This window comes from Meriones unguiculatus, chromosome 5 (genome assembly GCF_030254825.1).
Source record: "Meriones unguiculatus strain TT.TT164.6M chromosome 5, Bangor_MerUng_6.1, whole genome shotgun sequence".
Classification (NCBI taxonomy): Eukaryota; Metazoa; Chordata; class Mammalia; order Rodentia; family Muridae; genus Meriones; species Meriones unguiculatus.
In genome coordinates this window covers 110,332,899-110,348,474 of record NC_083353.1, presented here as the reverse complement: position 1 = coordinate 110,348,474, position 15,576 = coordinate 110,332,899, and the positions used below count along the sequence as shown (strand labels likewise).

Below are 15,576 nucleotides of genomic sequence, written 5' to 3'. Positions count from 1 at the left end.
CATGTGGGCCAGTGGTACAGAAGAGAAGACCCCAGACAAATCACTGACAACCACCTGAAATTTAAAAAAAGGTGCTAACTGCAAACAAAGCTTTAATTTTAGGGAAGACAGCTTCTTACAGATTGTACAGGAAAACAGGATATCCACACGTAGAGGGTTGGAATTAGATCTGTATCTTTCACTATGCACAAAAGTCAGCCTACAATAGATCAAAGACCTTGATGTAAAAAAGCAAACATCAGAACTGCCAGGGACAATGAAGGGCAAACAGTTCCAGATGTAAGCATGGGCAGAGACTTTTGGAAAAGGAAAAAGGAGCTCATGAAGTAATAGCAAGAAGTGAGAAATGGGACTGCACAAAATTACAAAGCTTATCACAAAGGAAGCAGTCTGTAGAGCGAAGACTGCTAAGAACAGGAGGAAAGCTTTGCCAGAGATGAATCTAGCACCTGTAAAGAATTAAAAAATCTAAGTAATGCAAACTAGTCCAGCCTGTTAATGGATAAATGAATAATTAAACAGACAGTTCTGAAAGAGTCACTGCAACTGGCTGATAAACCTAAGAAAAAAATTTTGTAATCAGGTAAATACAAATCTCAAATCCCAACAAAGTTGGGATCTTTGTTGAATGACCATTATCATGAAAACAAATGCTGATAAAGATAGGGTAGAAGAAAAGAATGAGAATGGTGATTACTACCAGACCTAGAAGTCCATGTCGAGGTTTCTCAAATACTAGAAATAGACCTACCACTTGGGGCTGCATACCTGAAGGAATGAGCCAGCACACTACAGAACCAGTGCACATCCTTGACTTTATTAGCAATAGCCACATGCAGGGGTCAGCCCAGGTTCCCATCAGTCCATGAACACATAGAGACAGTGGAGTGATTTTTTTCCAGCCATATACCGATCAGCCTTCGGTAATTTTCAGTAAAGTAGATGGGAAGGGTGCTAATCCTGTTAAGAAAAATAAGCTATGTTCTCTCTCACACATGAAAGTTGAATTTGTGTGTTTATATCTGTCTACATTGTCTTTATATATGTATAGTTATATCTGCATACACATCATGCAGGTAGATACTGTTGGGAACAGGAAAAGTAGACAGGTATTTGAGATGCTTGAAAGAAAATGCTCTTATTAAACCTGTCACCTCATATGGTGGTGATAGACAGTGGTAAAATATTTTAAAAGTGGATGTACAGGTATAAATTTAATAGGAAGGCAGAAGAAGTTGGATCACAAGACATAAATTTACCAATGGATTCTCCAGAAAACTAATAATCAAATTTACTGTCATCTAAAAAGGATAAAACTAGGATACATAAAAAATATCTCCAGGGTGGTGTAAGTGTTTGGAATTTTCGTTGGCACCGCACACAGTTTCTGTGGTTGTGCTCTGTAGGAGAATATTATCTATTGAGGGAATATTGGGTGAATGCTAGGTCAGAAAGTTTATGAAGAGTTTTTATATCATAAGTTAGAAAGATTTAATAAATGTTTAGTAAAATTAGAAAGTAAGCCCTTCTTAACATTCTTTACCCACTAATTCAAAATTGGCCTGGTCTTTTGACTTTGAGTTGATTTCTTCTAAATGTAAAATTAGTCTGTAATATTTCTGCCTCAAACTTGGCTTCTGTTTTGGGTGTCGTAAATTGAAAAAGTCATGAAGACCTATGTTTATTGAGGACCATATGATTTATAGTTTGCTTTTACATTTATCCACAAACAGATAACTTCTATGCAAAAATAAAGGCCTATTCTGTCTTCTTGCCATTTCAAGTGTAGACAAAAATGGTAGCGCCTCCTCCCACCCCCTTTTGGTTTTTCAAGATAATATTTTCTCTGTGTAGCCCTGGCTACACAGTGGTCCTAGACTCACTGTGTAGACCCGGCTGGCCTCGAACTCAGAGATCTGCCTGCCTCTGCCTCCCACGTGCTCGGTTTGAAGGCGTGCACCACCACTGCCCAGCTGTATCATAAATTAAAACATTTTTTTTTTAAATTCTTCTTAATTGCATGTGTCTGGTGGGGATAGGAGTAATGTGCACACGAGTGCAGGTGCCTTAGACTATAATAAGGCCTTTTCTTATTACAGATAATTTCATCTACTTATTGTGTGCAGGTGGGTGTGAGGGCGTTGCACATGCTGTGGCACCGATCTGTCACAGCGCGTTTGTGCGGAGGCCGGCTTGTGAAAGCCAGCTCTTCCCTTCCACCACGCGTTTACCAGGGATTGAATGCAAGTCGTCAGGCTTGGTGGTGGCAAGCTCCCTCTATCTGCTCAGAAGCCGTGTGCAGCAGGCTTACTAAGGCACGTATATAGGTCACCGTAACACAGAGCCAGAGTATCATGGCACAAGTAGAACTTTTACTGATATGTCACTTAGGAGGCCAATAGTAGTTATGGCTTAATAAATGGACCCATGCAAGTTTTGGTTTTAAGAGGCAGGGATTCAGGCAGTAATAACAAACAGAAGAGTACAGCCCTCACTAACGTGCAAACCACAGCTTGGAAATTTATACGGGGCCAGGGACCATGGAGAATAAACTTGCATTTTCTTTTTCATCATTGTTTTCTCCCTTTCCAGGCTTCTGTCTGCTCTCATCATGTGGTGTTAGAGAGTTAAATCTGTTAGTGATTATTTCATATTTTTTGTCATCCTGGGAAATTATCAGTGACTTCTATTAAAGGATATATTAATCACATTCATTTCTCCTTCTGCTTGAAAAATGATAAAAGATATATATTTTCCTAATTTTGACTCTGATTAATCCAGTTACAATTGAAATCTGAGGGTTTTTGTTTTGTTTTGTTTTGTTTTGTTTTGTTTTGTTTATCTTCTAAACTATTGGGATCCTTTTTTTTCCCTGGTGATACATTATGGATTTTCTAACTTGTTTGGGTTTTCTTGTAACTTAGAGTTATGTAAAATTCCTTATTTTTTTAATTTGTAGGGACAAACCCCGAAAATACCTATTTCAGAGTTCTGATGTTTAATAATATTTGTTTCTACTTACACATTTAAGAAATGCCTTCTAATTTACCAAGATATATTTAGATACTTCTTTTTATGTCCCTTACTAAGAAGGTACCTGAAAAGGGCGTTTAGTGAGGCGAGATGCTCACTGCACTCTCCTCGACTGTAGTTTGTGGATGTGCTGTGTGTATGTCCACCTGACATTTGTTACACACAAGCCACGGCAGGAAAAGTGACTGGAGAACGGTGTTACGGTATGGTTATTCTTGGTCTGTAGAATCTGATGGTAATAGCCACAATCTAAAATACAGAAAAGATACTGAGAGTGAAAATAGGGAACCACATGTAGAATGTGGGCCACCTTTAAGCTGTAGCTATGTTATTGTTGAAAAGAAGTGAAAAGTAACTTTTCTAGAAAATAAAAAAAGACTCACAAAGATAAAAACAAAGAAACCATGATCTTTTAATTTTTTTTTCTTATGTGTGCCTATACAGTTATGTTTAGGTACATACTCTGTGTTGCCAGAATTTTATTATAGTTTATGGAATTAACGAAGGAAGTCATATGAATGTTATATACAGCATTTTGAAAATCGCAGTGTATTGTTAAAAATATGCACAAATAGGGTGTTGGGTAGACTGGATTTCCAGCAGTGGATTTCTTAAATCCTGTTCTGAAATAAAATTCAAAACTGTGACCTAGTTCTGTGTTCTAAGGAGTAAATTTAAATTTCTTAACTTTAAGATATAATTATGATTTTAAAATGTGCTGAAAAGTAAAATTTGCTTTGATTGGATCAGATATTTAGCCTGTAACATACGCCTTTAACCAAAGCCAATCCAGTGGTTTTAAGTGGGTTCCTTACTTCGTGTGTCACACTGTCTCCAATAACCAGGTCTTGCTCCAGACATCACTAGTTACAAACTCCATCTGGAATAACTCTCAGATACAAAATAAAAGGAATTTATGCATATGGTATGTGAAAATTATAAGAATTTTGAAAATAGGCAGTGTGATTCATAAAAACTGATTTTTTTTTCTTTGACTCTTCTAATGTGAAGTATCCAATCTGGTGGTTGTTGTTGTTATTATTAATTGATAGACACTATATTTTGGAAATACTAAAAATTATGAAGCTGGAAAATCAAATATAAATGGCATTTTTATGTCCTCTGATACTAATGTTTTTACTGTGTTGTCTGTAGTGGTCACCTGTAAATACTTCAGAAGATAAAGTTCTGTTGCTACCTCCTTAGTGGTGTGGAGTCTATCACAGAACAAATTTGTATTTTGTTGTCAGTGTCCTTAATTCAGCATTTTCTCTTGACTCCCTTTTTCTCGGCAATTTTAACTGCTTATGGCTCCACAAGGGGCAGGTCGTGGTGCTTCTTTCCTACCCATGATGGCGTGCTCATGGGCCTATTGTTCATTTTGAAGCAGTCTCACTAAGTTGGCCTTTCTGGCTTTGAACTTACTCTGTTGTCAGGCAGCTCTGAATTCGTGATCCTCCCTGTGCAGCCTGAGAGGCAGGACTGCACAGTTCTTTTTTAAATGATATGTTGGTTTGTTGTTATTCTACTATATAGTAGAAATTAACCTGGAATTCACTAAAGAAGCCAGATTGGCCTCAAACTTGCGGTTGGTCTTCTGTCTTACCCTCTGGAGTGCTCATGGGGCACTGTTTTTAAGTTTTTGAGGACCTGCCATACAATTTTCCATAAGGGTCATTTCACTTTACCAGGATTCTGTTTGTCCACATCCTCACAAACGCTTGCAATTTCTTGTCTTTTTTATTATAGTCATTGTAAGAGATGGTACATTATAAGAGGTATTATCTTGTAGGTTTGATTTCCATTTTCTTATAATTTTAAATATGTTTTCATATGTAGATATAATTATTCCTTGGTTGAACACTTTCCCATATAAAAGTTGGTACTTTGTGTTTTGTTTTGTAAATGTTGTCTTTTGCTCATTTAGCACCCTCCCCCCACCTCCAACTCTACCTTCTTTAAGAAGGATATTTTTGTGTCTTGTTTGGATTGGTTGTGCACTTCTGGACTCAAGTGATTTTTAGACTTCAGCCTCCGCGTAGCTCAGACTGTTTGTGCCATTGCCCAACATCTATTACCTATTCTTAATTTTTTTGGTAGTGAAATGAGTTGTTTTCTTAATTAGTATATTAACTTCAGTCTGTCTGTAGGATTCACTTTACTCTGCTGTTTTACATGTATCAGTTTTTTAGTTTGATAAAAAGCTCTGCTTTGTAGTGAGTATTTTTTTTTATATAAAAATGCATTGCTTATTGTTAAGGAATTCTTTATGTTATCTTCTGGTAGTTTTACAGTTTTTGGTTTCACATTTAAGTCTCAAATATATCTTGAGTTGATTTTTTTATATGATGTGAAAATATGGGTCCAAGCTCATTGTTCTTCATGTAGACCAATTTTCCAGCATTGAAGAAGCTAGGCATTCCTCACTGTGTATTCCCAGCCCCTTGACTCTAAATACAAGGACTTTATATGCTATTTATTCTGTTTTAATGATGGCTATTTCTGCTTATGTACTATGGACCATAATATTTTGGTTACTGTAAATTTGTAGTATAGATTGAAGTCAGAAAGTGTGAATTTTAAATTTTTTAAATACAAGTATAAAGCAATTAGAGAAATAGCTCATAGGTTGGGAGAAAATATTTAGACAACATATAGAAGTTCTGTTATTAAAAACAGATGTCCCAGAAAGGCTTCGTCTGGCAATAGATGGGAGCAGATGCAGAGACTCGCGGCCAAACATTAGAAAGAGCTGGGGAATCCTCTGGAAGAGGAGGAGAAAGAATTGTGGGACCTAGAGGGGTTGAGAACAGTGAAAGAAAACCCATAGAATGAACTAGGCAAGGCTCAGAGAGGCTCAGGGAGATTCAACGACAATAAAAAGCCCGCATGGGCGTGGGTCTGACCTAGGCCCTCTGCATACGTGTTACAGTTGTGTAGCTTGGTGTTCTTGTAGAGCTGCTAACAGTGGAAACAGAGGCTGTCTCTGACTCGTCTGCCTGCTTTTGGGACCCTTTTCCTTCTACAGGGTTGCCTCACCCAGTCTTAATATGAGGGGATGTGCCTAGTCTTACTGTGTTTTATACTGTGACTAGTCTTATACTGTGTTTATTTGATGTCCCTGGGAGGCCTACCCACTTCTGAAGGGAGAGGAAGGAGTGGGGAAGGGAAAGAATGGGGGAGGGACTGGGAGGAGATGAGGGAGGGAAAACTGCTCTCTGGATAGGAGAGAAGACTATATTAAGAAAAAGCAAACAACCACAAAAGAAGAAAAAGACGTCTTAGACAATGGAAGAAATGTGCTCAGTTGACAGTGGTGGAAACAGGAAAGAAAGGCCAGAGACCGTATAAAAAGATGTTCAACCCTAGTTACCAAGAAGCTGCATTTTAGAACTTTACTGGGCTGGGCTGAGGATATAGGGCAGAGGTAGAGGCTTACCGTAGCATGTGTGCAGGGCCCTGGGGTTCATGCCATCATTCCTCCCCACACTTGAAAAAGTCCAGCCCTTGACATACTGCGTCTAGATAGTGCCAAATGTTGGTTGATGTGGTAATGTGACAGATGGGCATTTCCTATGAGAGAAAATTAGTAAAAATGTACTATGTGACCTAGTAGTTTGGGTTCTGGACCTATCCTTTGGACAAACTATTTTGTAGCTCTGTCACTTTGTACCTAGCAGCATTGTTTGTCCTATCAGTTCATTACCTTGAGAATGGATTAAAAGATTCTATCATTTGATATTTTAGTAGAAACTGAAGGTTTACAAAAATCTATGCAATTTTTCACTGATAATTCTGCGACTCAGACAACACACTGCAAATCAGTAGTTTCTTGGAAAATCTTATAAAATTAAAAATGTGCAAGCATAATGTTATGTTATCAAACATAACATGATTTTCATTTGTTTATGAATAGATATCATTCAGTGTCTGAGACTGGCCTAGACCTCACTATGTAGTTTAGGCTGGTCTTAAATTCACAGCTGTCCTTCCTCACCCTTGCACATTACTGAGATTGTTGGCATGAAGCATCATACCTGACAAAAGGAATTTTAAGCATAAAATTGAATGTAATACATTTTGGACTACTCACAGTGAAGGAGAGAGTGGTAGTTTATTGAGTTAGAGACTATTTCGGAGAGAGCCACAGGAATAGACAAAGAGTATTTTACTTCTTCCACTAAGTTCCTAGCTACTTCTATCGTTATTTTTCCCACATATATCCAGTAGCTATTGCCTACTGAGTATTGGACATATTTAGTAAGGATAAGATTGTGATGGTGTTTCAAGAACATATCTTAACCAGACAACTAATATTTCAGTACATTGATGTTAAGAAACTGCCTCTGTGTTTCACCCTCTCCCGGGCCTTTCTTTTGTTCTGTAATTTCATTGTATATGCTAGAATACATTTGCGTTAGAAGACTGCAACATTATCGTGTATAATCTGGTACCTTGTAGGAGAAAAAATTGGAATTGTTGAAAAGAATCTGCATCAAAAGGATGTTATTGCTATCCAGATGCTCCTCGTCACAGGCAAGCCTGTGAGTGAGCATGTGCCTCCTGTGCATACATGGAAAGCTTTGTCTTCCTTTCTCCACCCACAGGCAAGTGAAAGACCAGAACAAGAAGGTAGCGAACCTGAAGCACAAGGAGCAGGTGGAGAAGAAGAAGAGCGCGCAGATGCTGGAGGAGGCCCGGAGGAGGGAGGACAGCCTCAGCGACAGCTCTCAGCAGCTGCAGGTCAGAGCCCCGAGGCTGAGGAGCGGCAGCAAGATCTGGTCCTCCTGTCTGCTGTCCGCTCTGCGCCTGCATCCTCTTTCCCTCTTTCTAACCCTGCTTGCTGCCTTCCCTTAGAATACCTGTTCAGCAAAAAGGAATGGCTTTTAAGTAGAAAAGGCAAGTTTTATTCTCCAGCTGTGTAGGGCTACCTCGGCGTAGGAGCCATCTTGCTTCAAGTTGAGCGCACTTAGTTGGTAAGTTCAATGTCAGTCTGCTGCGTGTGTTGTAGTAAAGCTTGAGGGTTGTCAGCACAACTGCCTGCCAGTTCCAGTCATTAAAGTACATTTTTGGTTTGTGTGGAAAAGTGCGTTGGCAATTTTGGTTTCTGTGGGTCTGTCGTGCCCTCCCCCCAACTTTGTCTTTTCGTCCTACTTTTAGAGTTTTAAGATTATTATTTTATAACAATAATAAATAATATTTATTAACTGTTATTATTTTGTGTGTATAGGTCTTTTGCCTGCCTGCATGTGTACCACTTTTGTGTGCCTGGTTCCCTCAGAAGGTGACAAACCCCCCCCCCGATACTGGAGTTACATATAGCTGGGAGCCACCACGTGGGTGCTGGGAGTTGAACATAGGACCTTTGGAAGAGCTGCCAGTGCTCTTAATCACTGATCCGTGTCTTCAGTCCCCTCTTTTTATTTTTAAAGGTGTGCCTACCTTTTAAATTAATTTTTTAAATGTTTTTAAGCGTACGGGTGTTTTGCCTGCATGGATGTCTGTGCACCCCATTTGTACCTGCTGCCCACGGAGGTCCGAAGAGGGCATCAGATGCCAAGCAACTGGGGTTACAGGTGGTTGTGAGCTTCTGTGGAAGAGCAACACGAGCCCAGTGATTCACAAATTGAATAAACCAGGCCTGCTCACAGCAGCAGCACCTATGGTGTGCCCAGGCCAGTTAGCTTCTTGGTAGTTAAGTTAGGCCTCAAGCAGCTGGGGAATTGAGCACGGAAGCGCTAAAGGACTGCAATGCCGCAGCTTCCTGCCTGACGTGGCACTGATGTTAATGCGATGTCTCCCATGTCTGTAGCCTGGCCCTGTTTCTCCTGGTCAAAATACTTTAGAAAGAAGGTTCAGGTTTTAGAGAATGCTCAGCATTTGCTGAACCTTGAAGACAGCTAAGCTGCTCTGCCTTGCTTTTCTGTCCTGTCAGCTTTCCTGAGGTATGGCACAGTGTGCACTCCACAGTCTGTAATCATGGAGTTTTGACTGTGGAGATACGGACGAGGTGCTGTCTAGGTGCTGTTTTAGGCTTTACAGTAACTTCATTCTAGACTTAAGAACTTTTCCGGTGGGTATCTTTTTTTGCTTTTCTTTCATACATTTACTTCTTATACTTCTTATAAAAAACATTTTTTTTCCCTCAGCTATACCAGCTTTTGAAAAATTTGCCTTATCAGTTTTACCCTTGCCAAAGCTTCATATTGGGAATTTTCTCTTCTTCCTTTTCAAAATGTGAATGCTATGGATGGAAAATATTCATTTGGGGAAATTTCTTTTACTACCAGTGATCCTAAGTAGTTCAGAATAAATTTTTTACTTAAAAAAAATTATTGACATATTTCCTTAGCCCTGTACTTAATTGTGGGAGGGACTGTTCGCTGGGTAGGTGATTTAAGATGGAGAAAATGGGCTGAGCATTAGCATGCATTTATTGCTGTTTCTTTGATTGTGGATGCAGTTTGACCATCTGCTTCAAGTTTCTGCTGCCTTGACTTCCTTGCTGTGATACATTGTACCTTGAACTTTGAGCCAAGAACTGTTTCTTATTTATGCTTGCTTTTGTTAGATGTTTTATTATAGTGGCAAGGGAGGAAGCAAAGACAGCCATGCATGGAAGTAAACAGGGTATTGTGATCCTTGAATACCAAATTTAGGAAGTACCCTAGTAAAGATCACCCAGACATTAAAGCAGAACCTGAGAGAATCGCATAGACTGGGGGAAATGGGTTTAAAGCAAGGATCATTCTTAGGGTGAGAGCCATGTGTCCAGAGTGTAGTAAATAAGGTAGAGAGCAGGCAAGAGAGCATCAGATCGTACAGGGCTTTATTTGCCATGGTAGGTTTAAGGTCAAAGGTCACAGGCTCTGACTGTGTGCACAGGATTGTATAGACTGGGCTACAGGGTAGGAAGACAGAGTTGGTAGGTCCTGTGGTAAAGAATGGAAAGTGGGGTGGACAATAAGGGCCAGTTAAGGGAAGGAACACGGTTTAATATTTGAGAGATGGGCACCGAGAGGGGGAAATGATTCCTAGGCAATAAATAAGAGGACAGAGCCTGGTAACGATCACCACTGAGATTGCTGGGGGAGGGGAGTAGGGTCATTTTTAACGGCGATGGTGTCCATGAGATGGCCCAGTGGAGACAGCAAAAAGGAATTAGATGTGGGAGGCTGATAGATAAACCTGGAAATAAATTTTGAAAATTGTCTGAAAAATTACATTTAAGTTCATAAGAAGCAGGGATACTATCTGTAGATAAAATATAAGCAGAAGTATGTGAGGTTAGAGCTGAACTTTTAGGATTCTCCATGATTACAGATGAGATAGGGCAGGTGAGAGCTCAGTGACTTGAGTCTCATTTTGTTATGAGAAGAAAAAGAGATCAGTGCATAGTGGAAGCAGAAGACAGTCTCTAGTGGAGGAGACAGAACCCCCCCCCCCCTTACACAGCGTACCTGACTTGATTTTAGTGGGTCCTCCATCGTATGCTGATGAATAATAGTATATATGTTATTTAATACAGCCAAAATCAGAGATATGAGGGCAGCAGGGCTGAGTGGTCTGATACGGTGGGAGTAACCTCAGAGGTCAGAGAGTGGGATCTCCAGAAGGTTGAATTGCAGTTTGACTGAACTGCAGGTTCTGGGATTTGAACTCACGTCCTCTGTAAGAGCAGCATGCACTCTTAAGCACTGGGCCATCTCTGTAGTCCCTGTCATGTGTTCTTGGCCTGGGAGGTGGCAGTATGGCTTCTTAGATCTAGGTCCTTGCTTGTACAGCTCTTCTGTCATACATTCACATAAATTCATTGTCCTTTGAAGAGCTTTGGAATAACTTAAATACATATTTCTATATGAAACACTTTACAAGGCTTGATTGTGCCATGACTGTTTAATCATTTCCATGTCATTGGACTGTTTTATAATTTCAGTTAATATTCACTAATACAGGACTTTAGTAAGAAAGAAAAGGTTCATGTTGGTCATTAGTTGTTCCTCTTAAGTTCTTTCATTTTTCTTCTTTTTTATATAGGAATTTAGCTTCATTTGAATTAAATTCAGTCCTGAAGTTGGTTCTTTAACATTTTCTCTAATCCACAGTTTAATTTAAATTTGATGTTTCACATTTCCTATAGGCTGTTAGCGTCTCTAGTAAAAATTACTGAGTACTTACTATGCAACCTTGTGACCAGCATTGGGAAGGCATGGCGGTAACAAATGGCACTGCCTTTCCGTCAACAGTAGGTATGCATATTATCAAGTTCTTGTTGCAGACTATATAAAAAGACGTGTTACAGCTCAATTGTAGTAAGTCTAGTTATGGTAATTGTCATGTGTAACTGCTGTATTTTAGTGAAGACATATTTGGATGGTAGGTATTACATATTGGCTGTAATAACAGAGACCCAATGTGTGAACAGTTCTGTAGGCATTTCTATTTTTCCTTACCAGCAAAGCAAAGTACTTTTGTAAGCTCTATATAAGTCTCATGAGTTAAATTTTTATTATTTAACGTGTATGAGAGTTTTGATTGCCTTTATGGTTATGGACCAAAGAGGACACTGGATTTCCCGGACCTGGTTGTGATCTACATGTGGGTGCTGGGAATCAACCTGGATCTTAGCTGCTGAGCCATCTCTCCAGCCTCAAGTCTCATGAATTTAAGTTTATATGTGCACTTACTTGTAAGGCAGTTTGAATCAAATTATTTAAGGGTTTAAATAGAAAGTAAAAATACTAATAAAAGGCCAAAAGCTCAATATTGTACTTTTAAAGAAAAGTATGAAATCACAGATTAACAGATCAACAAACAAAATAATACATATACACTGACAAAAAATAATTGTGAATAGATAGAACACTTTACACTAGAGCACACCGATGGACAGAGCACTTTACACTAGAGTACACCGATGGACAGAGCACTTTACACTAGAGTACACCGATGGACAGAGCACTTTACACTAGAGTACACCGATGGACAGAACACTTTACACTAGAGTACACCGATGGACAGAGCACTTTACACTAGAGTACACCGATGGACAGAGCACATTTACACTAGAGTACACCGATGGACAGAACACTTTACACTAGAGTACACCAATGGACAGAACACTTTACACTAGAGTACACCGATGGACAGAACACTTTACACTAGAGTACACCGATGGACAGAGCACATTTACACTAGAGTACACCGATGGACAGAACACTTTACACTAGAGCACACCGATGGACAGAGCACTTTACACTAGAGTACACCGATGGACAGAGCACATTTACACTAGAGTACACCGATGGACAGAACACTTTACACTAGAGTACACCGATGGACAGAACACTTTACACTAGAGTACACCGATGGACAGAGCACTTTACACTAGAGTACACCGATGGACAGAGCACATTTACACTAGAGTACACCGATGGACAGAGCACTTTACACTAGAGTACACCGATGGACAGAACACTTTACACTAGAGTACACCGATGGACAGAACACTTTACACTAGAGTACACCGATGGACAGAACACTTTACACTAGAGTACACCGATGGACAGAGCACTTTACACTAGAGTACACCGATGGACAGAGCACATTTACGCTAGAGTACACCGATGGACAGAACACTTTACACTAGAGTACACCGATGGACAGAGCACTTTACACTAGAGTACACCGATGGACAGAGCACATTTACACTAGAGTACACCGATGGACAGAACACTTTACACTAGAGCACACCGATGGACAGAGCACTTTACACTAGAGTACACCGATGGACAGAGCACTTTACACTAGAGTACACCGATGGACAGAACACTTTACACTAGAGTACACCGATGGACAGAACACTTTACACTAGAGTACACCGATGGACAGAACACTTTACACTAGAGTACACCGATGGACAGAGCACTTTACACTAGAGTACACCGATGGACAGAACACTTTACACTAGAGCACACCGATGGACAGAACACTTTACACTAGGATACACCGATGGACAGAACACTTTACACTAGAGTACACCGATGGACAGAACACTTTACACTAGAGCACACCGATGGACAGAGCACTTTACACTAGAGTACACCGATGGACAGAACACTTTACACTAGAGCACACCGATGGACAGAGCACTTTACACTAGAGCACACCGATGGACAGAACACTTTACACTAGAGTACACCGATGGACAGAGCACTTTACACTAGAGTACACCGATGGACAGAACACTTTACACTAGAGTACACCGATGGACAGAGCACTTTACACTAGAATACACCGATGGACAGAGCACTTTACACTAGAGCACACCGATGGACAGAGCACTTTACACTAGAGTACACCGATGGACAGAACACTTTACACTAGAGTACACCGATGGACAGAACACTTTACACTAGAGTACACCGATGGACAGAGCACTTTACACTAGAGTACACCGATGGACAGAACACTTTACACTAGAGCACACCGATGGACAGAACACTTTACACTAGAATACACCGATGGACAGAACACTTTACACTAGAGTACACCGATGGACAGAACACTTTACACTAGAGCACACCGATGGACAGAGCACTTTACACTAGAGTACACCGATGGACAGAACACTTTACACTAGAGCACACCGATGGACAGAGCACTTTACACTAGAGCACACCGATGGACAGAGCACTTTACACTAGAGTACACCGATGGACAGAGCACTTTACACTAGAGTACACCGATGGACAGAACACTTTACACTAGAGCACACCGATGGACAGAGCACTTTACACTAGAATACACCGATGGACAGAGCACTTTACACTAGAGCACACCGATGGACAGAGCACTTTACACTAGAGTACACCGATGGACAGAGCACTTTACACTAGAGTACACCGATGGACAGAGCACTTTACACTAGAGTACACCGATGGACAGAGCACTTTACACTAGAGTACACCGATGGACAGAACACTTTACACTAGAGCACACCGATGGACAGAGCACTTTACACTAGAGTACACCGATGGACAGAGCACTTTACACTAGAGTACACCGATGGACAGAACACTTTACACTAGAGCACACCGATGGACAGAGCACTTTACACTAGAGTACACCGATGGACAGAGCACATTTACACTAGAGTACACCGATGGACAGAGCACTTTACACTAGAGCACACCGATGGACAGAGCACTTTACACTAGAGTACACCGATGGACAGAACACTTTACACTAGAGTACACCGATGGACAGAGCACTTTACACTAGAGTACACCGATGGACAGAACACTTTACACTAGAGCACACCGATGGACAGAGCACATTTACACTAGAGTACACCGATGGACAGAACACTTTACACTAGAGTACACCGATGGACAGAGCACTTTACACTAGAGTACACCGATGGACAGAGCACATTTACACTAGAGTACACCGATGGACAGAACACTTTACACTAGAGCACACCGATGGACAGAGCACTTTACACTAGAGTACACCGATGGACAGAACACTTTACACTAGAGTACACCGATGGACAGAGCACTTTACACTAGAGTACACCGATGGACAGAACACTTTACACTAGAGTACACCGATGGACAGAACACTTTACACTAGAGCACACCGATGGACAGAGCACTTTACACTAGAGTACACCGATGGACAGAACACTTTACACTAGAGTACACCGATGGACAGAGCACTTTACACTAGAGCACACCGATGGACAGAGCACTTTACACTAGAGTACACCGATGGACAGAACACTTTACACTAGAGCACACCGATGGACAGAGCACATTTACACTAGAGTACACCGATGGACAGAACACTTTACACTAGAGTACACCGATGGACAGAGCACTTTACACTAGAGTACACCGATGGACAGAACACTTTACACTAGAGCACACCGATGGACAGAGCACATTTACACTAGAGTACACCGATGGACAGAACACTTTACACTAGAGTACACCGATGGACAGAGCACTTTACACTAGAGTACACCGATGGACAGAACACTTTACACTAGAGCACACCGATGGACAGAGCACTTTACACTAGAGCACACCGATGGACAGAACACTTTACACTAGAGTACACCGATGGACAGAGCACTTTACACTAGAGTACACCGATGGACAGAGCACTTTACACTAGAGTACACCGATGGACAGAGCACTTTACACTAGAGTACACCGATGGACAGAACATTTTACACTAGAGTACACCGATGGACAGAGCACTTTACACTAGAGTACACCGATGGACAGAACACTTTACACTAGAGTACACCGATGGACAGAACACTTTACACTAGAGTACACCGATGGACAGAACACTTTACACTAGAGTACACCGATGGACAGAACACTTTACACTAGAGTACACCGATGGACAGAACACTTTACACTAGAGCACACCGATGGACAGAGCACTTTACACTAGAGCACACCGATGGACAGAGCACATTTACACTAGAGTACACCGATGGACAGAACACTTTACACTAGAGTACAC

At 40.8% G+C, this 15,576-nt stretch overlaps 1 protein-coding gene across 12 annotated transcripts in view; it reads left to right on the top strand.

Annotated features, from left to right (window-relative positions):
• Erc1 (ELKS/RAB6-interacting/CAST family member 1) overlaps positions 1-15,576 on the top strand; it is a 270,194-nt gene that overhangs the window by 114,791 nt on the left and 139,827 nt on the right. For all 12 annotated transcript variants that reach the window (XM_060384052.1, XM_060384050.1, XM_060384047.1 and 9 more), the window contains one exon: positions 7,641-7,776. In XM_060384052.1, the coding sequence (XP_060240035.1) occupies positions 7,641-7,776 (136 nt within the window). The remainder of the gene's footprint in view (positions 1-7,640; positions 7,777-15,576) is intronic.